Source organism: Penicillium subrubescens (assembly GCF_028828155.1).
Source record: "Penicillium subrubescens strain IBT 31985 chromosome Unknown utg000004l_segment0_segment0, whole genome shotgun sequence".
In the NCBI taxonomy this organism is placed as follows: Eukaryota; Fungi; Ascomycota; class Eurotiomycetes; order Eurotiales; family Aspergillaceae; genus Penicillium; species Penicillium subrubescens.
This window is the reverse complement of record NW_026643154.1, coordinates 2,843,930-2,868,773: the sequence shown is the minus strand read 5'-3', so window position 1 is coordinate 2,868,773 and position 24,844 is coordinate 2,843,930. Positions and strand designations below refer to the sequence as shown.

General features: G+C 46.0%; 7 protein-coding genes across 7 annotated transcripts; 3 read left to right on the top strand and 4 right to left on the bottom strand.

Moving 5' to 3' along the window:
• Nucleotides 1-77: 77 nt before the first annotated feature.
• N7473_006078 (uncharacterized protein) lies at nucleotides 78-454 on the top strand (the record flags this gene model as incomplete). The annotated part of the gene is made up of 2 exons (XM_057152018.1): nucleotides 78-197; nucleotides 218-454. The coding sequence occupies 2 exons, from the start codon at nucleotides 78-80 to the stop codon at nucleotides 452-454; spliced, it is 357 nt and encodes a 118-aa protein (XP_057009823.1).
• A 1,491-nt stretch (nucleotides 455-1,945) lies between these two features.
• N7473_006077 (uncharacterized protein) lies at nucleotides 1,946-2,547 on the bottom strand (the record flags this gene model as incomplete). The annotated part of the gene is made up of 2 exons (XM_057152017.1): nucleotides 1,946-2,189; nucleotides 2,273-2,547. 2 exons carry the CDS (start codon nucleotides 2,545-2,547, stop codon nucleotides 1,946-1,948), a joined length of 519 nt encoding a protein of 172 aa, XP_057009822.1.
• Nucleotides 2,548-4,143: 1,596 nt separating this feature from the next.
• N7473_006076 (undecaprenyl diphosphate synthase family protein) lies at nucleotides 4,144-5,138 on the bottom strand (the record flags this gene model as incomplete). The annotated part of the gene is made up of 3 exons (XM_057152016.1): nucleotides 4,144-4,597; nucleotides 4,651-4,910; nucleotides 4,971-5,138. The coding sequence occupies 3 exons, from the start codon at nucleotides 5,136-5,138 to the stop codon at nucleotides 4,144-4,146; spliced, it is 882 nt and encodes a 293-aa protein (XP_057009821.1).
• Nucleotides 5,139-6,759: 1,621 nt separating this feature from the next.
• On the top strand, nucleotides 6,760-7,702 carry N7473_006075 (Di-trans-poly-cis-decaprenylcistransferase; the record flags this gene model as incomplete). Its single annotated transcript, XM_057152015.1, has 3 exons — nucleotides 6,760-7,114; nucleotides 7,177-7,561; nucleotides 7,612-7,702. The coding sequence occupies 3 exons, from the start codon at nucleotides 6,760-6,762 to the stop codon at nucleotides 7,700-7,702; spliced, it is 831 nt and encodes a 276-aa protein (XP_057009820.1).
• Nucleotides 7,703-8,948: 1,246 nt separating this feature from the next.
• Nucleotides 8,949-9,209, bottom strand: N7473_006074 (uncharacterized protein; the record flags this gene model as incomplete). The annotated part of the gene is made up of 1 exon (XM_057152014.1): nucleotides 8,949-9,209. The coding sequence occupies one exon, from the start codon at nucleotides 9,207-9,209 to the stop codon at nucleotides 8,949-8,951; it is 261 nt and encodes an 86-aa protein (XP_057009819.1).
• A 1,824-nt stretch (nucleotides 9,210-11,033) lies between these two features.
• On the bottom strand, nucleotides 11,034-11,819 carry N7473_006073 (uncharacterized protein; the record flags this gene model as incomplete). The annotated part of the gene is made up of 1 exon (XM_057152013.1): nucleotides 11,034-11,819. One exon carries the CDS (start codon nucleotides 11,817-11,819, stop codon nucleotides 11,034-11,036), a length of 786 nt encoding a protein of 261 aa, XP_057009818.1.
• A 10,339-nt stretch (nucleotides 11,820-22,158) lies between these two features.
• Nucleotides 22,159-24,742, top strand: N7473_006072 (uncharacterized protein). Its single transcript, XM_057152012.1, has 4 exons — nucleotides 22,159-22,261; nucleotides 22,321-22,943; nucleotides 22,997-23,283; nucleotides 23,352-24,742. Exons 2-4 carry the CDS (start codon nucleotides 22,826-22,828, stop codon nucleotides 24,675-24,677), a joined length of 1,731 nt encoding a protein of 576 aa, XP_057009817.1. The 5' UTR covers nucleotides 22,159-22,261; nucleotides 22,321-22,825; the 3' UTR covers nucleotides 24,678-24,742.
• The last annotated feature ends 102 nt before the right edge of the window (nucleotides 24,743-24,844 follow it).

Genomic DNA, 24,844 nt, shown 5'->3' with positions numbered 1-24,844 from the left:
CAATGCCAAGAATGAATGGGCCGTAACCGGCGAAGAAGAGAGCTTCAAAGAAAAGGGTTTGCAGGCTTTCTCACCTGATGTCATATGCGCATCATACGGCAACCAATCGGTGTCGGAATCTCCAGGAGATAAGTCTGCATTCACTTTCTCCTTCCCAACGATGGCAGCTCTTTGTTTGTCTGTTCAATCGTCCCTATGTGTGAGGGAGACTTTTTAGGCATATTCGCTGGCAAGATTCGCTTCTCGGGTGACTTTAGCTCCACCCACGGCCCGAGGTCCTATCGACCATCTGTGGCTAGACTACTCACGAGTCACTGGTACTCTAAACCAAATACAAGTCTCAGAACCTGGTGGACCTGCAAACGTCCGCCTCCAGTGGGAAGTAATCCATGATGATATTGGGACGGAGATTTGCACCACGTGGAGAGTTTCTGTGAAGCCATTACGTTCATAATGCCATTTGAACCTCTCGTTCGCGTTGCAGCTCAACAGGGGCAGTATATGCTGCATTCATCCTCTGCGGCAAGGCTGACTTCAATGTCGCCTGGGCCATTTGGTAGTGCGCTTGCTGTCCAAACACCAGCGGATATCAACGTTGAATGTATTCCCTTTTCCTAGCTCTGTAGCACCTCAGGCCCCAACGTCCACAAAGCGTAACTGTATGAGGAACAACTCTTTCTGTTCGGCGGTTACAGTTGAGATGGAATTCTGTTAGCTGTTGACTTGCTATTCCCCTTTCCAAAGCCGACCCACGTAATACACTGGCTGTATTACTTAAACACGTGATTCTAGCATCCGGAACTCTTTTCATAGACGCGTATTGCTGTCCTCTGGTTGGTGAGCACGGACATGAGGCTGGACACACAAAGCTTTCCTTAGCTCTTTCACAACTTCAAATCTGCTCACTTTCCATGTTGAGATGTTTCCCACGAGAACTTGACGCAGCAAGATTCGCTAAGTTTTCATATCAAGCTTTTCAATAGCCTGTGCTGCTTGTAGCTGAAATGTGACCGAAAAGCCGCAACGATTTTGCGATCGCGATGATCTGCGCCCTCCCTCTGGAGGCGGAAGCGGTCGACGCCCTTTTTGACGAAAGCTATGATCGGCTGGGAAACACTACAGCAAGCAACGAGGTGACGCGAATGCGTATATAAATGGAAGGATTGGCAAGCATAATGTGGTCCTGTGCTACATGCCAGGAATAGGCAAGGGAAGTGCTGCAAGCGTTGCGTCTAGCCTACAAGTTAGCTACCCAGATGTCCAGCTTGCTTTGGTTGTTGATATTTGCGGAGGGGCACCATCACCATCAAAGTATAGCGCTACACTAGATCTATAAAATCTTAGCCTAAGTAAGGGACTAAGCATGATATTTATTTCAGGCGCATTAGACGTTTCACAGCATAATTATAAGTATGTAATACTGTAGCAAGAACGACTAAGCGGATCAGCACACTTTGGGCACCATACAAGAAGATTTTAGGCAGGATTTGAAAGGGATTTTAAGTGTCGAAGGCTGCGATCTTCAGACCTGCACATCGAAAATAGCCTCTGGTGCTCTCTTCTTTTGCCCCGACCACACTGATACACTTTTCGAGAATCTTTCAAAGGGTTATCGTACGTTTAAGGAAACTTTTGAGCCTAGCATAAAATCCTTCAATCGGGTTTTGTTCTGGCGAGTAAATGCCTTCGGGACTACTTTCCATCAATCTAAAGTTGGATGCGATATCGGTGAGAAGCTTCGACTATGATCTAGAACTGATAGACCAGAAAATCAGCAATGTCATATAGTAGTACTAGCTGTGAAAGTTTTGCACCATAAAAGATGACTTGAGGTCAAGGGTGATAAAGGGTGAAGGATGGCATAAATGGACATTTTATATTTGATAAAGTCCTAATAGCAGCGAATTATATATTGCAGCATTGCGACTGGCATAGTTCCCTCATATTACCCCAAGAAGTCTCGAATGGCGTGCTCCAACTTCTCCATACTCGTGTAAACCACGCCTTGGATTCCCAATGCCCGAGCCGCATCCACATTATTTGCCTTATCATCGACAAAGAATATGTTCTCAGCCGGAAGCCCAATCCTTTGCAGGACAAGTGTATAGAACGCAGCATCTGGCTTTCGCAACCCCGCCTCTCCGGAAACGAAACTCTCCTTGAACAGATTCCAATCCATCCCATCATCTCTTGTTCCCAAGTGGGTGAATAACTCTTGCGAGATGTTAGACATGATATATAAGGCCTGTACATTCGGGTTTTTTTAAGTGACCGGAGGAGGTCGGCCAAGGCTTTGTTCAACTGGAGCCCATCACGAATCATAGCAAAGGCGAGATCGACCTCAGCGGGACTTCGATCAAATTCTTCAGCAAGCTTGGCGAAGCAGGCGGTCTCATTGAACTTGCCGATGTCATGGTCGGCCCAGATTGGAGTTGCGATCATGGCTTGCAGCATTTTTGGTGGGATGTTGGTCGTCCCGAGTGGAGGCGCTTCCCAGCCGTAGAGAACATCTCCGATGTCGAAGACGAGGGCTTTAGAGATGGACATTATTGCTTTCTTATGCCTTTAAAAGGAAAAAAACAGATAGCAAGCTTGGGGTTTGCGCACAAAGGATCTTGGGAGGGGTCGTTGGCAGCTGTTTTCCCCGCTCTCTTTTGTTTTTGTTCCGAGCAGAAACCTTGTGGGCAAAGAGTCGATCGGTGTGATTAACAAATTCCACTTTTTCTCCCCACTGGCCTGGTAATATTTCGATAATTTCTTTTTCGGTGGTTCCCTATTAATCGCAAATGTTAGAATCGACGAGTTATCTAGAATACAATCAATTCTAGGGGTTCCTCTAATAATTTGATGGGCCATCGTCTTGAATGTGTGCAGATTATTTACACAAGCGTTAACAATTCTCTCTGTGGTGGTCCTGCACCCCGCGTGGGTTTCAGTGGACCCCTTTTCTGGTAAGTTGGACCGATAAGGTGAAGAAAAAAATTGTATAGAAGTTCGTAGCAATAGAGTAGTTGGTTAGCATTCCGGGACAACCTATAGGACGACAGGTTGGTCCCTCTTTATTCTGCAGGCACTTGACAAGCTCGAGTCCATCCTGATGCCGACATAACAATAACCATCGTATACTACAGCGCAGGAAATGGAATAAATCTTCAACCACTTTCATCCGCTATTAGACAGTATAGGAAGCCGTAGGTTCCAGGTCATCCTTGGTTTGTATCATTACTGTTTACAGAATTCCAGAATTCCCTCAAAGTCACGAGTACTGCTCCTATCTCCGCAACACACACGAAGTCGGAAGTTTTTACTTAGTTTCCGCTAATCAGGATATTTCTTCGGTCGCAGATCCCAATTGGAGAGGTTCCTCAATTCGAGGAAAGCGACGGCTTGAGAAAGATCGTTCATCCGTTCTTCCTCCAGGGCGACTGGTTCCAACCATTCCAACGACATAGTCACATTATTTTGGTATACCGGGTTTGGGTAATTTTCAACCGTTAGTTATGAAAGGATGTATTAAGTAAACAAACCTGCCCACTACGAGGACGGTTGTGGTCACACTCCCCTATACTTTAGGAAGATGCTAGTCTCCATGCAATATATGCATTAAAACAAACTCTCTTCTAGGCTCGCATTTTTTTCGCTGAACACTGGTGACATGGATTGGATATCCAAAAACAATTTCCCGGTGCCCATTTGATTTGGAAAGGAACAATTTGCTGGTCCTATGGGATCCGTCCCCGCATTATGTTCAAATTTCCAATATCTGGAGAGTATAAGAGAGAGTAATTTCGCAAAGAGCCTGAGAGCTGTGAGATCTTCTTGCTGCATGTGCTTTAAGAGAAAGTGAACTATGGAAATAGGAAATGAATCGAGGAGCCAGGGGTGTCACTTGCCTAACTTAGGATTTTTTAGATAATGTATGGAGACAAAGTGTGAGGATACGAGCTGAGTGTCGATTACCAATTACACCCCAGGCCCCTCGAGGATAAATACTACGAATGCTATGAATCCTTCCGACAGCACTTCAAAATATTGGCAATTCTGTGAATGTTCTCTAGCGTTTCATTAAAGGGCGTTCATTTCGGAGTGAGCAACTCGAGGTTCTGACATGAAGGCAAGAGGCTTGACACATTCACCATTTTCTCAGAAGGTCCTCCCCATTCGCCAGCCCAGCACGATACGTGCTAAATGCCAGGCGCGAATTTCTGGCCAGAAGCATTTTATGAAATTAAGTTGGGCATTCTCGCAAACTTGCCATAGCATGTAGTCGCTCAGGCGAGTTTCCCCCGAGGTTCTAATAATAATATCTGGCGAAGGGTCGTCTTTAGTCCAAAGGTTGTGTGTGAGAATCCTTCGAGTCGCTTCGAGAGAGAGGTCGTTTATCCCGGGAGACATGATGTCGGCCTTGAACTCGTTTATGCTTGGCTTTAAAAGCACCATCGTAGGTTTCAAGACTGACTTCTCGTCGTGCACGATACCCGTACTTTCGTCGATAAATGAGTATCTGAATGGTACAGGCTGACTGCGGGCTGTTGATATAACCCCTCGGACAATTTCTCGTCGCCCGCTGTATGCTATGAATAGATTTACTTTGACCCTACTGAATTGTCAAATCTTAATATCTTTCGAAAGAGGCGTTTCGAGGCATACCGTCTATAGTTTCTGGTGATATCCATCGCATAATCCAGAACGTCCAGCAGATCCGGTTTCAGCATATCTCGCTCACCGCAATGGCTCAAACACACCTCCAAACGATGCGCTAGCCCTCCAGGCGCAACCCACTTGCCAACTTCATCATTAATGATCTTCATGATGTCCTCAATTTCGTTGGGATCACGCTTGAAGTTATCCACCCCGAACATGAAAAAAGACACTGTTGAGACTCCCAGCTGATATAAGTCTTCGATTATCTGGCGGTCCTGTATAAGTCAATGCTTTCACAATTTTGCACTCAGTGTGAAGGCACCAACATTTGCTGCATTTGCAAACCCTTCGAGATGACCTTCTCTTATTGGCATGTTATGTGTGCGGGCATATCTTCGATTGCCATCCATGATCATCGCGATGTGCTTTGGCACCTTGCCATAGCTAAGGGTGGCCAGTAATGCTCGTTCAAGATACCGAGATATTATAGCCATTGTGATGGACAAGAATCACATATTCTGTGGGTTTCTGGGACCTGAGGATATGATAAATGCGAGCTAATGACGAATACCGAGGTAGTAACAAAAAGAAAAGGTCCGAAGGGAAACGGAGGAGGGCTCTGGCTTTTTACAATCGGCGGTTCCCTAATTGCAAGGCTGATTGATCTGTCAGGTGAAACGATTCAAAATTTGGACCTGTCATTTCCCGAAATTGAGACTAAAGATCTGCAGTGGGGCACATATCTTGGATGTGTATCTCAGGGTTGGGTGTGAAATCTATCCTGATCTGGTTAGCCTTTTAACTTAGGACATCTATGCGAGCTTGACATACATTTATTCTACATTCTATAGTAATATTATGATTATATCCAATGCAAATATTGCATATATGGTACAAAACTTAATACTTACTGCGCATAAGAGCACGAGAGCAAGAACATATAGATTTAAATGTCCAAAATATGGTGGAGCTGGATGTGGATTTTAGAGTACCTTACGATATCAATATCAGACACGTCACATGAAAGTGCATATTACTTTTCTCAGCATGTCATATAAAATTGTCGCAAATCGAAATTGTGCGCTTAGGTAGATCAGTACTTAGGTACCCGCCTTAAGAGGTGTTTCAGCACGAAGGAGAGGCGATCTTCGAAATGTAAATATAGGTCATTTATTTGTGTTATTAAATATAAAATGAACATTCTTGCAAAACCACAAGAAGCACCACCAAACTTCTTTGTGTCATCCCTAATTATGCAAGATAAGGCGATACGCCTTACAAGGAGAATCCCAGCGGGCTTAATCACGATAGACACATCCACTGTACAATGAGAACTTTCCAAAAGGACCAAGTTTCTGCGCTCACCGCCTCTTCTGTCTCCGCTCGCATCCGATCTCTAAGACTGCATCAGACACCCACATAGTTCTCGGGCGATTTGTTAGTAGTCGATCTAGGAATGGATCATGCACAGATGCAGTTCTAGGTGCTGTACTGTACGATGCCAGAACTTGTTAACTGCCAGGGCAGGGGCGGGGCTTGGTTGTGCATTACATACAAACCAGTGAAGTATGAGTCATTTGTTCGCATTCCCGAATGTCATTCAAATGCATTGGTGCATGTCTCAGAGTATCTTGTTGGGTCATGGTTATGGCTAACACTTGTATGGTTAACGACAGATACACTTTAGTTGTTTGGGTCGGGCAGTACTTCATCCAATCCAACATAACCGAGTTGGCACAAGTCGCAAGCTGATATCACGGATATTCCCATCCGCAAGGGTGCCTTGACATACTCACCGCTACTTGCCCCGCTCATTATCCGGGAATATCTCTTGCCTCTTATTTGTAGCGAACATGTATGCCCTAATATTCTCACCGCTGTTTGCCTCTATGTGTTACGACATATTTCTTACCTCTTATAAAATAGTTTAAGTCTGATTTAACCCTATTCTAGAGAGATTTATAGAATTTTATCGGCTGTTTAAGGCCGCCTACATTCGCACAGGTTGGAGAGTTTTACTATTACTTGATACGATCTTCTGCTTGTTCTTTCTTACCTTATCACATTATAGACAGATTCGAACTGAAGCTCAACTCAGAAGGCAACATGCCAAACATGAAACAATACAACACATGGAGAGCGTATATTCCTCTTATTGCGATTTCGTGCTGGGGCGCTAATCAAGCTCTCGAAGTCTTGTTCCGCGTGTTTGCATTCTTAGCGAGCTTACGTGATTCCTGCTCCATAGTGCTGGATGGATTGCTCTACCGGGACAGCTTACTGGAGTACAATCTTAATGAATCGCTTCCTACCAACCGACCCAGCCACTTGTCCATAATTCTGCCCCAGAGTCACGGTCTGAGTAATGTCGACAAGAACCTACGTGAGAAGGCTGTCGAAGATGTTGTGAGTCTTTGTTACTGGTCCATATGCTCGCAAATTTGGACCTTGACTATTTATCACAGATCAGGTAAGTTAGGACCCCACCAAATTGCATAAGGCTCTTTAAAATCCAATCATGATGTGGTATAGCAGCCCCAGCCGACATTCAATGGGACATACTCTATTCGCTCGTTCGCAAGATTCGATCGTCAAGTATTCAGACACCACCGTGTGTAAAGATATCCACACTGAGTTCCGTTCTGGAGTCCATTGAGCCTGACACTGATCAATCTAAATGTCTCAATATTCGCATTCTGAACCATTCCGATGGCCAGGAGACTATCGTCAAACTTGCACAACGATTGCAGAGACTGAATGAAGAGGGTACGGTACCAGATGAAGTTCTTAGCTCTGAAGCAATTACCAAGGAGCTAGATAATTTATATGGACGTGCTCCCGACCTCATCTTTGTTTTCGGACCGCAGTGCTGCTTAAATGGATATCCTCCGTGGCATATGAAGTATGCGGAGATAAAGTGAGCTCTTTTTCTTTTGCATCCAAGAAAAGAACTGACAACACCTATAGAGTCTTTCCCGATGTTCCATGCCTTAGATATATTCAGTTCGTGAAAGGGCTCCACAAGTTCGCTAAGGTGGAGATGCGGGAGGGCAAGTAAAAATCTTGGAGATAGAAATATGTGGGTTTCACACCACTGGAATTTGATCATCATGAACTACCTAATGAAGTGTTCAAAAGATATTTCTCGGCGGCAGAATATCAGAGTGGTTCATTATGGCAGATGCCAAGCATAAAGCAAATTATCGAACCAACCAACCGTAAAATATCAAGTACTATCACAAAATTATTCCCTGTGCTTTTCCATGGGGCTTTGGGATCCTTTTCGATGCTCTATAATAGCGACTTGCATTCCATCTTAGAACCGATGGCTTTTTTGGTTCGAGTGTCCCGGATGAACTCCATCATGATTGAACATTTTCACCAATGCACTTAGTACGAACATGAATTAACTATGCGGTTACACCACAACGCTAGTTGATGGGAAAGCACCACGTGACCGTGACTCCAGTACCTACTCTTTGAGAGACACCCCTTTATGTACTTAGTTTAGTTCTACGTGATCAATCGCTCATTCCGCTCGTATTTACGATTTAGATATTGGTGACTCCGTATTTGATTATACTTGACAAGTCTCATATCTGACTATATAGCCGAGATCTAGGTACAGCACTAGCAAAATCCGCAACAGAATGTCGATTAGTACGTGGACCGCGCGCCTAGGTAAGCTTGAGAATGCTTCTTTAAACACAGCCATCGGCGAGTCTCTCTATAATCTAAAGTTCGCGAGGGACTTGCGCATGCCGTGGCACCCTTTTACGATAGGTATTCGTGGGATTCGCTCGGCCAACTTTGGACTAGTCTCATGCTGCAGAAGATTGGATTATGGGATTGGAAAGGTTAGACTGGTTGAATTCAACTAAATTGTGCGTAAAATGGGCGAAGCGGGGTAAAAACGGCCTGCCGAAATGCTCGAAGGAATTATACCCCGAGGCAAGCAGTGAAGCTATGCTTTTCCGTTACGGCGTGTTCAAATGCGAGTACGATTATCTATGATCTAGCAAAACCTCAATCATATACCCCTCCATTTCCACAGCATGCATACCAACTTATCACGATGAACAGGTTTTCTGACATGGTCATTCATTCCCCGAGCGAGAAATATCTCGCTGTCGCCCTTCAGCGTATTCGCCGTGAGTGCGACAATAGGCACGTTAATTTCCATTTCTCGAATCTGTGATATGGCTTCCAAACCATTCATGACTGGTATAATGATGTTAATAACTATTATGTTGTATGTCAAGGGTGTTGGCTCAGTAGCCTAACAGCCTTTGCACCATTCCCGGCTACATCAATGGGCTCAAACCTAGGGTCTGAAGAAGTTTGAGCATAACCGTATTGTTGACCAGGCTGTGCTCGACTAGTACAATGTGCTTGTGCAGTGCGATCTCCCGCATTTTGCGCATGACCTTTGCCAGTGCATGGGTTTGAGATGCGGCAGGCTTCTTATTCAATCTCGCCAAGTCGATGCGACCGAATCTGGCTGTAAACCAGAACACGCTGCCTTTGCCATTAAGACCTGGCCGATGGCTTACCATGCCGTCCATATCTAGCTTGGGTAGTGATAGAATGATGCCAGTGCAGCTCGGATGAAATAGTCGGGTGTGAAGCCGAATCTGCGAGGAGAAACTCGCGAGCCGGTTGGTGAAGGAAATATATACTGCCTTGATGAATTGAGTCAAAATAGTTTTATTTCTTTTCTCCTCGTTCTTCTTCCTGCAGAAAGAAAGGCTGTAATCTGAGGGGCTGTTGTCGGCCATCGACGTCCTGGGATGACAGCAGGGTTGAAGTCAGCTGATCAGGGCTTCTGGAAGATGTATTTTTCCGAGAAATGGCTCCCAACCATACACTATTGGATCCCACCATGCTTGACACCTACCAATCGTAAGCGAGCGTTTCCTCCGTAGTTGATGAGGGGCAAAAAGCCCTCCCGTTACGGCCCGTGCCTTGCGAATGATTCTTGGGTGGCCCCATAATGACAACCACCAAACGGCGAGGCGCCGCACAACCAGCAGCACGGCTAGTACTATATCTAAATCAGGAGCAGTAGTATCGGGACGTAGGCATATTTTCCTAGGAAAGCCAGAAGAAGCATCTGGCGACAATGGATATATTCTGATAGCTACGCATACGGTCCGTGGCAGTGTAAGATGATTGTCCATGTTATACTCAGCAAGAACAGATTCACCATGTCACAAATGGGCAAGGTCGCGAAGCGTAGTGAGCGTTCTGTCAATAATATACGTAAGAACATGCGGCTGTTCGGTGATGCCTGGTCTCACCCAGTCCCGGTCGGGCGACAACCAAGCATCGCCCCTGTCATGCTGGATGCCCTCTGTGACCACCTCGTCGAAAAGCCCGGCCTATATATTGAGGAGATGGCTATCTTCTCATGCGTTGAGTTCAACATGTTACTATCATTACCTAGCATCAAACCTGCATTTTCCCAATCTGACTGGACAAAAAAAAACCAACAGAAAGCAAAAGAACACAACCCTCAACTGCGAGATTTCTACCAGCATAAACTATCTGAGTTTCGGTCGTATCATCTGGTATTTTTCGATAAATCTGGATGCCATAAAAGGGTGGATTATAAGCGGACTGGCTGGTCACCACTCGGCGTGACACTGGTCGAGGTGTCGAAATTTCATCGGGCCAAACGCTACCAGACACTGCCGGCGTATGCTCAAGATGGTATCATTTTGTCTCGCATTTTCAATGGTTCAACTAATGATACGTTCTTCGAATCATTTATTGAGCAGCTTCTCCAGCACTGTGGAAGGTGGCCGGAGCCAAAATCCGTGCTTATTATGGATTACGTGTCTTTCCACCATTCGGACCGAGTCACGCAGTTATGTGCTGACGCTGGAGTCAAACTACTGCACCTACTCCCTTACTCTCCGAATTTCAACCCCATCGAAGAGTTCTTTGCCGATCTAAAAGCTTATATTAAGCAAACTTGGTCAGCATACGAAGAGAATCTAGACCAAGGGTTTCATGACTTCCTCCGGCGGTGCGTTCATGATGTTGGTGCAAAAAAGGAGAGCGCTCCGACATGCAGGTATAGCGGTAAGATGGCATAAGTGCCTACCATAGTCAAGCTCTACATAAGGAAACATACAGAAAAAGTCGACTCTAATCCGGATTGTGCGGAAGCTTAGATATAATTTGTGTTCTTGTTTCTGTAATGACTGAAAGAGTAAATCAAAATTTCAAAAAAAAACCCGGAAATTCAATAACACTTGGATGCCCCCAGAGGTCCATATCCTCTTCTAATCTCGTGCAAGGTCAAATAAAGCCCGTATGGAGCCCGAGGCAGTGACGTCGATTTTCAGCATACCGATACCAAAACTTCCATCCACATTGTCAACTTATTTCGGCGTGACAGGGATAAGGGAAATTTGTGGGCTAGAGCTGTGATCAGGCTGTTTGTTGTTGTCGACTGAGCCAAGCATCTTGCAGGGTTGGGCACTGTCGATGAGATAGTGAATAGCTTTGCATCGGGAGTCAGCGGAGCATGCGTCCATGCATTGAGTGAATGCGTGGTCGGTCGACTTGTAACCAGTGAAACCTTTGCTGCGCATGAAACAGTGGACCTTATATCTAATACCACCACGGACAATGACTTTCTCGTGCTGGGAGGGGCATTTGCTCAGCGCGTTCTGCTTCTTGATCCACGCAGCTTTCTCGTGTTGAAGGGCTGCCTTCTCCGTCAGGCAATCTGTGTTCTGCGTCTGGCAGGTTCCCAACTGGGTGTCACAATCCTCTTCGGGATTTTCAGGGAAAGGGTCGACGACTTCTTCTTCTGGGTCTTCCGGGAAGGGATCCTCCTCTGGCTGAACCACCTCCATCCAAAGGACGTTGGAACGAGCCTCGTTGGTTCGGTCGCCACTCAACACACATCTGCTCTGTACAGACTGCCAGGAGCTTCCAGTGCAACCTGGCTTGTCCTGGCAGAGTTGAGCACAGGCTTGGGCGGTATTGATGTTTTGGTGTGTCGCCCCGCCATACGGTCCGAGCCACCCACACTTGTACTTCACGAAGTGTCCGGGGTTGATTTCCTCTGTCTCCCCATCTCTGTCGGGACAAATGCTGCTATACTGGGCCTTAACCACAGCGAGGAAGGAGCAGTAGTAAAGGACGCTTTGAAGCTTCATCGTGGGAGGAAGTTGGAATGGTTCTCAGGAATGAGGATTGGAATCTCAAAGTAGGATAAGAAAATGAAGAGGTGGTTGGATACTCTAGAACAATTGGGATCATTAGGCCTCTTTATAGCTTCGTGGACTCACCACCCTAATGACTTCAGCAGCGATTTCTAGCCTGCCCCATGTCCCAACGCATGAATCAAGATCGCCCAATAAATTGACTAATCCATCCTTAGCACAACCTTATTCCTATATGTAAGGCAAGTGGGTGCAAGGGGTATTGGGTTCGTACGTGGTAGGCCATGATTCTGCTACTATGGTTTACGCTAAGAATGTTTGCTTTTTACGATGCGTAGTATAGGTCCATATCTCCATCTAGTGAGCGCTAGCGATTAGAATACGGGCTGTCTTATTCTCTCTTCACTATTTAAAAGAGAGCAATATACAGGAATTATCCACATCCCTCTCCCTTAAGTGCTCTAATAGTTCAACTCACGATAAAATATTTCAATTCTATCGCAGGTTAAATCACACCGTGGAAAATCATGCAGATAACAAGCTTTTCTTTGATAGCGAGTTACCAGAAAGCAATGATTGTCGTTGCGTTCCCGGTGGTTCCAATATGCATGTAGCTAATCGTTCTTACACAAGAAGAGACAGATGAGTTCTCCGGGGGTTCCAAGGTTTCCACTGCTCCACCTCAATGTCTAAGGCGTGAGGTTCGACAGATTAGACTTGACAATCCCTGAATTTCATTAAAGCCGTGCATACTAATGATACATCATTAATACTGCTGGCAGTGGTTCCAGTTGGCAATAGTGCGAACCTAGATGATCTACCTACCTACATACTATACAAGGAAACAAGTACAGAGGAAGGAGGAACCTAGGGCGGAAGATGAAGTTGGTTGTTGAAGGGAAAAGACTAGCTGAGAGGGAAGTGTGGGGATAAGCCCGGAAATTCCCACTCACACCTACCTAATATGCATCATGAGAACGCATATATTTCCAAATTCCGACCTTTCGAGGATACTGCAATAGATGCAAATACTGTACGTTATCATTAGCTTTGGCATCACAGATGTCTCTCAGATGAATTGATCAATCCATGGTCTTGCTGAACTGACTTTCGAGCTACATTATCGCACCTGAGCATTAACTTCTGCATACCTACGCATAAATATGGCGATCATTCAGCCAGCCATAGGAGAGTACTATAACACAGAACACTGATCGTGGTACTTAAAGGGGATTATTTATGATGCCACTGTACATAAGCTCGGTAAGGGGCGAGCAGAAAGTGGCGCCACTTCTCAAGTGTTCGCAGGGGTGTACCTCTAAGCAGCCGACCGGTAAAACACGCCCGATCCACCGCTGAAGAGCCTTGGAGCCGTGGGCGGGACGCTCCGTGCCGACCCGTCCCTCGCTCTCTCGTTCTCAGTTGGATGTGAACTCTAATTTAGTATTTGTCAAATATCTGGGGTACTTCTGGCGAAGTGCAGTTTGATAGCAGCCAGTCTATGAATATACTCAGCATAGTTTCATCTCTCGAGCTCCTCAGTCTTTGAAGATTAGGTATTTGCATCTGCGGGATAGACGCAAAGAACCCTTCAAGTGCTTCAAAGTGGGTCAACATAAGAAGATGTTCAGATCAACATAAAATGTCTAGATCACTACCTGCGCCCCACAGTTAGATCCATCTCGTCCGAGAAATGCGACCCCAACTGTCGGGTCTCGCGTAAGGTAGGTAATTGGTGAGATTTCTTCATCTTGCATCATGCACTATTGGCCACTTGTATATTCCCCCACCAATACATCTGGCCGGTGGGTATCATCATCAAAAGCAATTTGGTGCATTTCTTCTAGGCAGAAGATCTCAAGGAGCCTGCCACATTATTGCACGTCAAGCAGAGCTTAAGGTTGTTAAAAAGCGTCAAGACAAGGCTGAGGCTTATAGTTTGAGATGACGAGCAGGGTCTTGGGTACAATTACAATTCTACACGAAAGCAAGGTATACTAGTTTACAGCTCGTGCTGTCTGGTGCCCGCAGCCCATTTAGCCCCTAGATTGTCAATGAGACACGGAAGTAACCGCCACAGAGGGGCGTGGTCATTTGCTAGATTATTGAGACCCACCCAACCACCGGTCGCCAGAGCACCGAGGCACATAACCTATAAAGTGGAGACCAACCTTGATAGCTCTTCGGGAGCGGCGGAGCGCAGGGTAGCAGCCAGTCGACAAAGAATAGTATGAAATTTCAACAGCCCGGCCGTATACTCCTTACGTCTACGATCACTTTTTTGATCATATAGACACTGTTGTGCACCAGTTGCACATCTTGTGCACGGCGTCGTTCCAGAGCACTACCTCCAGGATGTGATGTTAGCCCTCCCGTCAAACTCAGCAGTTGTTTTTCGGGGGTCAGACCTTAGACTACTTTCTCTGACACTCTGTGCAAGCAAGCAAAATATTGTGTCGTATCTCTTTACCCGAGCCTGCTTCTAAGCACTGCATTGTGTGCTTATATTCTGCCGAAAGGAGCGTACGCAAGGTCTTGATCTTCCCCGTTGTGGATCGAGCACTGTGTCTGAAATGAACACTAAGTGACGGATGCGACTGGCTAGGTCTGAGAAAAATTGTTGTGGAGATCAGTGGGGTGTCCCAAGAAATCGGGAGTAACAGCAAGCCGGGATTTTTCAGCTTCCTACTTATGCTCGAGGCTTTCCTTGCTTGCTCGATAAAGTACCGCACCCTACGTAGCAAACAAAGAACTAACCATGGAGACCCACTGTGGCTCCATCCCACGGTCAGATTGGCCAACTTGCCCGAGAACGCTCGACAGATTCGCTGGCATCCCATCCAAAAATACCTAATAGTCTCTAATTTGTTATGGAATCGAGGGGAACCAAGGAGCTTTCCTCTTACGGATCCTCGCGATGGTAAGATAAACAGAGCGTTAATAGGGCCTAAAGACTTGCTTTAGAACATCTGGACCTGCACGTGACATGCTTAGTGTTCAGGTGTGTTATGAGAAACTCCAACCCCGGAATATGTGTAATTCCGATGCCCGCATCCGCTGTGGTATCGGCTGGACGAGCTCCAAGCTCCGTTAACAGGAAGTCGGAAACCGTTTACGTATAACTATCTAGCCGCAAAAAAAAATTAATCAACGCGTATATTAGATTGGAGCATAGTAAAATTCTTGAATCAGGGAAGGCGATTATGGGACGTTAGACATGTGGAAGTGCTTTGCTAATTTTCTTGTCAAAACTAGAAGCTTTAAACCAGCCACTCATCAGCCACATTTTTTTTATTCATTCACCATGGGCCTCGAATGAGTAGCGATGGACGATCAACTTATTTTGTGTTTGCAGACATGTTCGCGTCCACTATGTCGATAAATGCAAAGCCGACCCTGTCCTTCGTCAGATTCTCGCACAGCGCCCAGTGGTAGTGGGAAGCACCCGAGGACAGTAGCGAAGGATGAATTCCGGCTAACGAGGCAAAGTTGGGAGATGATGTCTGATCGAAGCAAAACAATTTCGGGCTTCACTTTGCAGCCTACAGAAATTTCGAAAACAGATTATCCCGCGAACACCCACACTTTGTTTCTCGGCCCGTGCCCGAAACTAAGCTAAGCCATATTAGGATAGGCTATAAATTACGCCTTTCTAAGACTGGTGACGCGCGCCGTCGCACGCTGTGGCCCTGAAACGAAACAAGTACGAAAGGTGAACCGTAAGTTGAATGATGTTATGTAAGTCGAACGATGAGTTTTGATATCGCACCGGAAAGGTACAACATCGCGCAGGAAATCTAGCGCTCGATTCAAACTGTCCTGGAACCTCCGTAAGTCTAGCGTTCTTTGCTTTTTGACCACCGGGCGCAATAAAGTCGAATAGCGTCTTTTCTCTATAGCAGGTAGGGATGGCGGGGAGACGAGCGACTGTTGCAGGGTGGATACTGGCATAGGAGGAGCAGGGGCTACATGACGGTCAGCATTTTGAAGATCGATTCATTGTGGGAGAGTCAACTTTCAAGTACAGATTCCCCAGCATTGTGAGGACGTTGAAAGGAGTTAACGAAGGGTCAAACGTAGTTGTACGTAGGTGGCCATAATCAACTGGCGCTTGCATAATAGTTGATCTTCTAGACCGACAATCGAAACATCGAATTATGCGAGTCCGAGCCAGAAATGGGGTTCCACAGTCATAACAAGGACGATTATTGAGGAGAGGTTGAGGAGATGGCCGGGTTCGACAATGGCCGCAGTGAAGATCTTGCGAATTTACAGGAATCGGAACGCTACAGCCTAAGCAGGGACGGGTTTCGACAAGACCCGGCAAATATGCTAACCGACAGGCAGGGTACCGCGGTGGTTCGATGGTTATAGATAAACGAATCTGGCGACCACAGTCATAACAAGATCGACGAGCTAACATACCGCGAGTAGTTAGATAACTTGGTCATTATAAGCGAAGCTGGGTAGGCGTGGGTAGCAGACTGAGAATCGTTAAGAGACGATATATTACTCGAAGCGAACGCTTTGCACAGAACAAAAGTAGTACTTAGCAGAAGAATACATAGGAATAAAATCCAACGAATAGATAGCGTAGGTAAATTTCCTCTATGAGGTAATAGTCGAAGATACCAAGCCTAGCGTGAAGGCAAAGAGCTATGACCGTGCCGCATTAAGGTTACGGAAGACAGCAGCCGAAGCCGATTGGCAGAGTTTGAATCACGATAGCGTAAACAATGGAATAAAAGCATAAAGCTACGTAACTACAACCGATGCTCTTACAGTGCTCGGGGTGTGGTCCCGTAAGTTAGTGAAGAATACGCTATAGTAGGTTATGGTTTTAAAAAACGGCTATAAAACAGGAAAGGGACAAGTACTGATTGTAAGCGTGCTAGTTAGACCAGACGAAGCCCGAGAGGCATAAAAGCTTAGACATAAAAAGCGCGGGGAAGCGAAGGCTAAACCCAGTGAGGACCTCACCAGTCACCAGATCACAGTAGCAAAGTGTGAAAGTCAATAGCAGGATGTTAAGCCAATGAGATAACTATACAACCGAGGATGACGCGACCCGGTCATAGAAGGGAACGTAGAAAGAAGCGCAGAATGAAGCCCTAGAACCCTAGTGGCTATAATAGCTAAGACAGAAGGAGAAGAGTCTTGGCGGACGAAATCGACGAATCAAACAGCGAGAATTTGGACCGATTTTGCAGTACGAAAGCAGCCAAACTTTGCGGGCAAGCTCACGCAGGGTAGTTACCCCTTCACTCGTTCCTCGTTTCAGGGCAATAGATCCTTTCTTACTTCGAGAACGACATCATTACGTATAAGTCTGTATGTCACACGGAACTCCTATACGGTGTAACAGTCGACTTCGAAAACAGATTCCCCCATGGACACACGCACCAGTTGAAAGAAGTGAAAAGGACCTCCGTATGGAGAAAGGATAGAGTGATAGAATCTATGGGTTTGAAATCACATTGTCTATTCGGATTTGTATCTATCCGGCTTGCGATATGATTGGTTATTTATTATCACATTGATTCTCGCTTTGGGTGCTAGAAGCCTAGAACATAGACAAATCTGTTTTTCGCTTCGTTCATGCAAACAAAACCATTGAGAGTATCTCGCTACCAGGTCCCTAGAACGCAGGAATAAACTCTCGCCCCGAGTATATGACCGTAGGGCAACAATCCCTCAGGGTCAAGGATCCTGAGGGGTGAATACCCTCGAGGACGTTGAAACCCAGGAACGAACTTTCTCAGGTACAACTTACCTTGGGGTAACTTGATGCTCAAGGGCAAATTCCCCCAGGGGATTTCTACCACAAGCGTGAACTCCCACATGAACACACGACTCCCGGGATTCTTGGGCGGCTGGGTAAGTAGCCACAGCCTGTCACGGGTTAGACCCGCTTCTCACTATGTGGCCCTGCCACATAGCCTTCCTCGCATGTTTCGTTCTGCCACCGCTCTTGCCTGCGTCTTCTATCGCTGTTCCGCTTATTCCATTCCTTCTCTTCTCTAAGCTTTTTGTAAACAGCATGTTGGCCTAGTTAGATTGAATCAAGTCTTGCTTCAGCCCTTCACACAGCCATATAGGCTAGCGGTCCATGTAGTCAGGACTATGTAGCCTGGCCGATATAGGATGGCGGGCTATGCAGGCTGGCGGGCTACGTAGGCTGGTGGCCTATGTAAATAGGCCGATATAGGCTTGCGAGCCAGGACTATGTAAACTGGCAGGACTATCAACCTGGTGCATAGCCCAAGATCGATGATTTGTCATACTTCCCACTTTAAGGCGGAGACCGATTTGCCAGCAGAATTTTGGTGAGGTCCGATATTCACCGCCTATCCATAACATCACGGTTCTGTAAACAATTTCCAGTTCGCCTCAAAGCTGAGTTATACCTACCAGCGAAACGCCCAGGCTGATAAGAGTCTAGCGCATCGTCCAAGTCTTCGCATTCTTTGACTGCAAACCATAAGTAGCTCCAAGGGGGATAAAAGAATAACAAATGAATCATAGTCTTAATGAGAGACCTAAAATGTTATTGGTTGGCTGCTACGTACTCCTTTCTCCACCTTGGAGTAGCCATGTGTTCTACATTGCCTTGGTGCATATTTTGGATTGGCTGAAAGGCTCGTGGTATGAGGCGAATAAAAAATAGATTGCACACAGGGATTAATTGCTTCTACGGACCTGGCAGTCTCTTATGGTTCTAAAAATATCGCGTAGTTGCACGCTGGCCTTCTGCAAAGGACTGTAGTTTGGAAAAAAGTGCTGGGCGCACCCAACGGACCACTGTACACCAGTCTACAGACTGCTTGTACGAACATCCCTGAGCAAGCATGAGGATTGTAGATTCAATTTCTCCGGTCTAGTCCGATCACTCGGGACGGAGCGGAGCTAGTCGTGGTCTTCGAGCAAGGTGAAAGAATTTCCTGTCAGGGGCATGGCGGTAGGCCAGGTATTAGGAAACGCACGGACCTACAGTTGATGTGGGGGATGTCTCTTGGCTAGCCAATTGTTTCACTGCTACACTATTCCATCTTTGAACAGCCAAGTGCGTTGAAGTTCCATGACAATTTCCCCGTTTCCTCATAGTATGTTGACCGAAATCTGTTGAACCTCTTCAGTAAACTAAACCAAAGGTCCTGATATTCTTGCACCACCTCCCTTTTGTCACAGTTCCACCGCCTGCCCCTTAATTTTTGTCTCTGTGTTGATGGTGAACTGAACGTAACTCTGCAGTAAACCGGTTTCATCAATTTGAACGCCTGTTTAATGACATAGCTTGTTTTTCATTTACTATTGACATGTTTACTCGCTTGGGAAGATGTTCGTTTGTTCATATGGCAAAAAGGCCATGAGGCTGGTGTGGAGTCCAGGCACGTTCAAGATCTTCATTCACCATCTCATAATTTTAAACTTGTTCTTTCTCAAAGGGTTCATATCTGTAAATGAAATCATGATGAACGTAAACACTCATAAAAAGCAAAATGAAGTTATCAACACTGCCTACTCAGTTGTACAAAGGGATCAGCACCACATTCTGCCCTGTTTACCTAAAGAAATGACCACTTTCGCGATGTTATCTCTGCCATACTCTTTGGTGTCCCGCTGCCTCCACCATTTGGGACCGGCAATCCACTTCCCGAAATAGCCAATCCGGGCCATTTTTAACCAACACCTTTTGGGGATTTGTCGCCTTCACCGTTTGTGCGCGACAGTCTACTGCAGCCTCACTTGAATTCTTTATTCTCAGCTCAAGTTGAGGGAGTCAAAATTTGGGTTACTGTCTCTCAGAATTAACTGATCACAGTACTTCCTTGCAAGTCATTTTGTGTCGCAAAGAGGGCGATTTGAACATATCAGTAGCCTGCTTGACTATTATATTGTACACCAATTAACCGTGGGCAGTAATGAAAATCCCTTGGAATATTGATTCAACCCTTTCACCGGTTTGTTTACAAAGATTGTATTGCCCAACCCATTTATGAAAACGAGCCGGGGTCCCATATGGTGTCCGCAGTTTAGCGAGGGCGGTTAACGTGCCATTTTTGTCTTCATAACGTGAAAACAACACAGGACCACAATTTCTTTTTGTGAGAGTAATCAATTTTTTCTCTCCTTATCGAAAGTTCAAATAGACCTACTTTTCGCAACCGGATTTTCCTGTAGAGCCTGTATTCATTCTGCTTCTCCTTTCAACCAGCCTTAAAAGCACCACTCTTGACCCCCCGTCTGACAAGTGCTATTCCATTCAAGAAAGCCCAAGACATCAACTTCCAATGGCTGCTTTGAAAAGAGCTCGATCTAATCGTCTGTCTAAAAGAAAATTAATCCGTCAAAAGCGGTACCGTCGCAAGACAAGCATGATGAAAAAGGCGTCTGAATATAGCAAGATGTGTGATGCAGATGTGTGTGTAGGTATTCGCATGCGAGAGACTGGTCAGGTACATATTTTGTCAGCGGATACATCAGGCTTTTGGGCATTTCTTACTTCGCAATTGGTATGTTAACTACATAACATCACCCTGTGGGTAAAACGCTGACCAGTCAGAGCTCCCATTACCCGGCCCCGACCGTGATGACAGAACGTGATTTGCAGCCAACCAGAGAAGAGACTGTTCCCAGAAACTCACGATAAGCATTCCCATCACAGATGCTATATGCTCAAGTATGCGAGTATACTGCGGTCCAACTTATGGTTACTCAGTTGGATTGATGAAGGGTCACTGCTATTCAATATCATACAGTATTTTGGATATGAGATATTTCACAATAGGTCACGATGTCACCAGATGCTGCTTGGGTAGACCATAGAGCAGCTAGTACTGTAACTTAGCTTGACTTGACAAGAATATATTGAGTACGCAAAGTAGATAAAGTCCAATAAATAATTTCATGGTCACAAAGAACCTTCTTCGCATTACAGGTATGCTATGATGAGTTTCTGGTCAATACTGTGCGGATTTCTGGATTGACAATATATTATGTATTATTCAGATGGGGTCTTGGGAAAGATGTACGGTCCGCCGGCCAATAAGCTCTTTAGGGAGAGTGCATATTCCTCGGAGACAGTATCGTAGATGGTGCCGGGGGATTTCCATGGTAGCATATGAGGTGCTGCTTAATAACTCTCTTATTAATGAAGTTAATTACTTAGTTATAGCACCAAGGTAAATCATCATCCTCTGGTGAAGCATCTGGAGCCATGTATTACGTAAGTATGCTAGTTGTTGCGGAGCAAATTCATTATACAATTGCGTAGTTTGCGAAATTTGGAGATTATGATGCTTTAGTCGGCTGTGACTAGACAAGGTAGTGTGATATAAGCGACGTTATTTGTCAAATGTTATATTAAACGGAAGAGGGCCGAGTCCACGTGGAAGAGAACTTCATGTGGCAGAAGACTCCGTATGGAAGAAGACTTCGTATGGAGGAGGGCTCCATGGTGGACTGCCATTTTTGCCAGTATGGAACAGGAGATACGGGTGGACGTACAATATGTATGGGGATTTTGATTGTTAACGGGGTAAACGACTTGATTGGCCCGTTTCTACTCCTGGATCCACATTGGTGTGCCATAACTTACTCTCTTTCAATGATCTGCGCTAATATACTCCGTACAGTGGCGCCGCAAAAGTCTGTGACTCGCTACCTGACCGCCCCTTTCTGCCATACATTGCCGCTCGAAAACCTACAATATACATAATAAAATTGTATCAAGGACTAATGCATGGTCAACCAGCCCTTGTGCGAGGCATATGAGTGTTTTTGACGATCAAAATATTGTATACAACGCTATATGCCACTCCGCTGTACGCATGCAAGTGGATTGATAGGCTATAATAGGAAGGCGGTGCTAGTAGCGTTCGACGTGCTGTTGTCCTTGTCTTTCACTTTTCAATGCTCCGTAAAGGCCCAATAAACTCTATATCCATTTCTCAGCGCCATACCACGGCTGTGTCCGACCAGCCTTATCCGCAAGCATAATGGAGCTATTTGTAGCGAGAAGTTGCTTGACGATGGCCTGGTAACCATTCATGACAGCCCGCGACAGCGACTTGCGACCAAACTCGTTTGTTCTTTTAATTGAATACCGAAAGGAGTAGGCGAAGCTAACCGACAAGGCAAGCTTAGATAAAAAGACTGTTACAGTAGCTTTGCGGGGCCAGGCGCGGGGGTTGGAGTCCACAATGAACTCAAAAAACAGAGAAATGTGGGTGGTCTTCGACTATTAGGAAATGCACGTGATGCAGATCAACACAACCAAGAAATGGGGGCTAGAACCTCATCTAGATGTGAGTCACCGTTTAAAAACAATCCTCTGTCCTTTTCATCCTGGAACGTTTTCCACGGCTTCCCTGCTAGGTCGCCTTTTGCGCACTCAATCAAAATCAACGAATGTGCTGGCTTCAACAAGCCGTTGAGTAGGTATTCATTTTGCGGTGTTATGTTTTAGGCTATGGCTGATGTTTTCTTCTACCAGCCCTGTTCATCTCAAATCCTGTAGATTTTTTGAAGTTCCAAGGCCATCTCGTACGAGAACTACCTTGTCTTTCCGAAATTTGCACGACTGGGTCCCCTCAACAGTTGATTTCGTTCCTCTTCTCACTAAGCAGACCACTGGCCAACTACAGTCAATTCAACCCTGCCTGCAATCCCACTGTTCTTTCAAGCCACCAACGCGAAGATGCGATGTGATATTGAAAACCGTGAAGTGGGACGCCATCGCTCTGGGGAGGGGGGGGGCCTTTTTCAGACCAGAAAGTGACGTCACCTCACAATGTGGTCTAGATCTACGTCCCAGGACTGCTAAATCTGGTTAAGGAGACGCTGTGGATACATGATTGGCTTACAACTGTCAACAAACCCGCCTAGGTGGAATTGGCCCGTCGATCAGTCTGCTCGAAAGTTCCAGACTAGAGGAGCGGCTGGTACTTAATGTGCAAGACTTGTGCACGTCTTTGATCGCAGCGCATTCTCCAAAGATCATGGACGAGACCACCCGAGGCTTTCTAGCCCAGGCTATCCGGGACGCACTCACGTCTTCTGGAATCGACTACAACGAAGGGTACATTGATTCTTTGATTTCTAAAGTCGATAATGACGGTAAGTTAGGCACTCTACCTAGCTAATGGAATGGGTGTTGACCGTGATTCTAGTCCTGCAGGCTCATCTGGCGAGCCAGGATGGCAACACAGAAGAGTCTCCGTTACGAACAACCGACTCAGCTTTACAAACGCCTCCGGCTTCACCACACAGAGGACGTGGCTCCTATCGGATTCTGAATGCACTAAAAAGGAACTATGGAAATCTTGCAGGCGCAGAACCGAGGAAGAGAAGAAAGCGGCCTGTTTCGAAGAGGTCCGAAAAATGTGGTGACAAATCTCCTTCTGACAGAATTGCTGATGAACCTATCGAGGTGGAATGTCAAAATATAACTCAACAGGTATGTCACTTCTGCCATCTGACACTTGTTTCACGTACTTGACCCGAGGCTAACGTTCTTTGATCTAGCCTAATAACGACCATGTGAAAGGTGCCCACCTTTTGGATCTCCCCGTCGACAGTTCCTCGTCCTATCAAGCAGACTCCGCGTACACGTTGAAAGCAATGTCATCTATATTGTTTGAATGCGCGAGGGTGAATTTCGCTATTGCTCTATACGGGCACCGAACGAGCCGTATCCCGACAACAACTAAGCCTGAGAACATCCGGAAATATGTTGATGAGATTTCAGAATTCGATTATGAAACGGCAGTTGACGTCATTCGCAGGGACAATGCTTTGGCCACGGGCAAGGGTCTGCAAAATCGATACAATGAAACCATTTTCTGGAAGATCATTCTTAAGGGTGCTGCGTTGATCGATCATTCAAAGCTGCCAGCCGCGAAGGGACCCGCAGACGGATTCACTATGGCGGAAAAAGCTGCAACCAAGAAGTTCATGGAAGATGCTGGATACGGGCTGGGTGCGGAAAACCAAAGGCAATGCCGTATTTTCTGGAAAAACCTCTTCCAAATGCGTGAAGCTGGTATTGACAAAGTTCTCTATTACCGCACCAAAGAATTTGATAGCTATTGCAAGGGATATCCGAAGACGTCAAGGATCCCCCTTGTGGATGTAGTAATGAAGTGGGAGACCCAACATAGACCTCACATCGAACAACTGGAAACACGGGCTCTCAGACTCGCGAAAGGTGACCCCATGCGCCTGTCGGATCTTGAGAACCCCCAAGTTGTAGAGAGGCTAAAAGTTCACGAGTCCACTTGGAATAATGCCAAAAACGAATGGGCCTTCACCAGTGAAGAAGAAAGCTTCAAGGAGAAGGGTTTACAGGCTTTTTCTCCTGAGGTCATATGCGCACCTTACGACAACCAATTAGCGTCCGAATGTGGGATTGATAAGTCCGCATTCACCTTCCTCCTGCCTAAAGATGGCAGCTCCTTATTCGTCTGTTCCATCGTCCCCGTGCGCGAGGGAGACTTTCTAGGCATATTTGCTGGTAAGATTCGGCTTTCGGAAAACCGGAAGACCACCCACGGTATCCGCGGTCCTATCGACAATCTGTGGTTAGACTACTCACAAGTCACTGGTACGTTGAACCAAATGCTGGTCTCAGAACCTGGTGGTTCCGCAAACGTCCGCCTCCAGTGGGACGTAATCCAAGATGATATTGGGACCGATAGTTGCACCTCATGGAGAGTTTCTGTGAAAGCCACTAAGCCCATAATGCCGTTCGACCCTCTCGTTCGCGCGGCTGCTCAGCGGGAGCAGTACGTGCTGCATTCATCCTCTGAGAACGCAAAGAGGGGGTTTCTCGAATTTTGCGAAGCTGACTAACAATACATTGAACCATCCTTGTTGCTATATTTAATCGAAGACTGGCTGTGTTAAGGGAATGCGTGTCGTCAGAACGACAAGCGCACATGAAATTTGATAATTGAATAAGTAATCCGCCCTTGATATATTTTGATAAGATGTACGAAAGTAAGGTAGTTGTAAGTGAA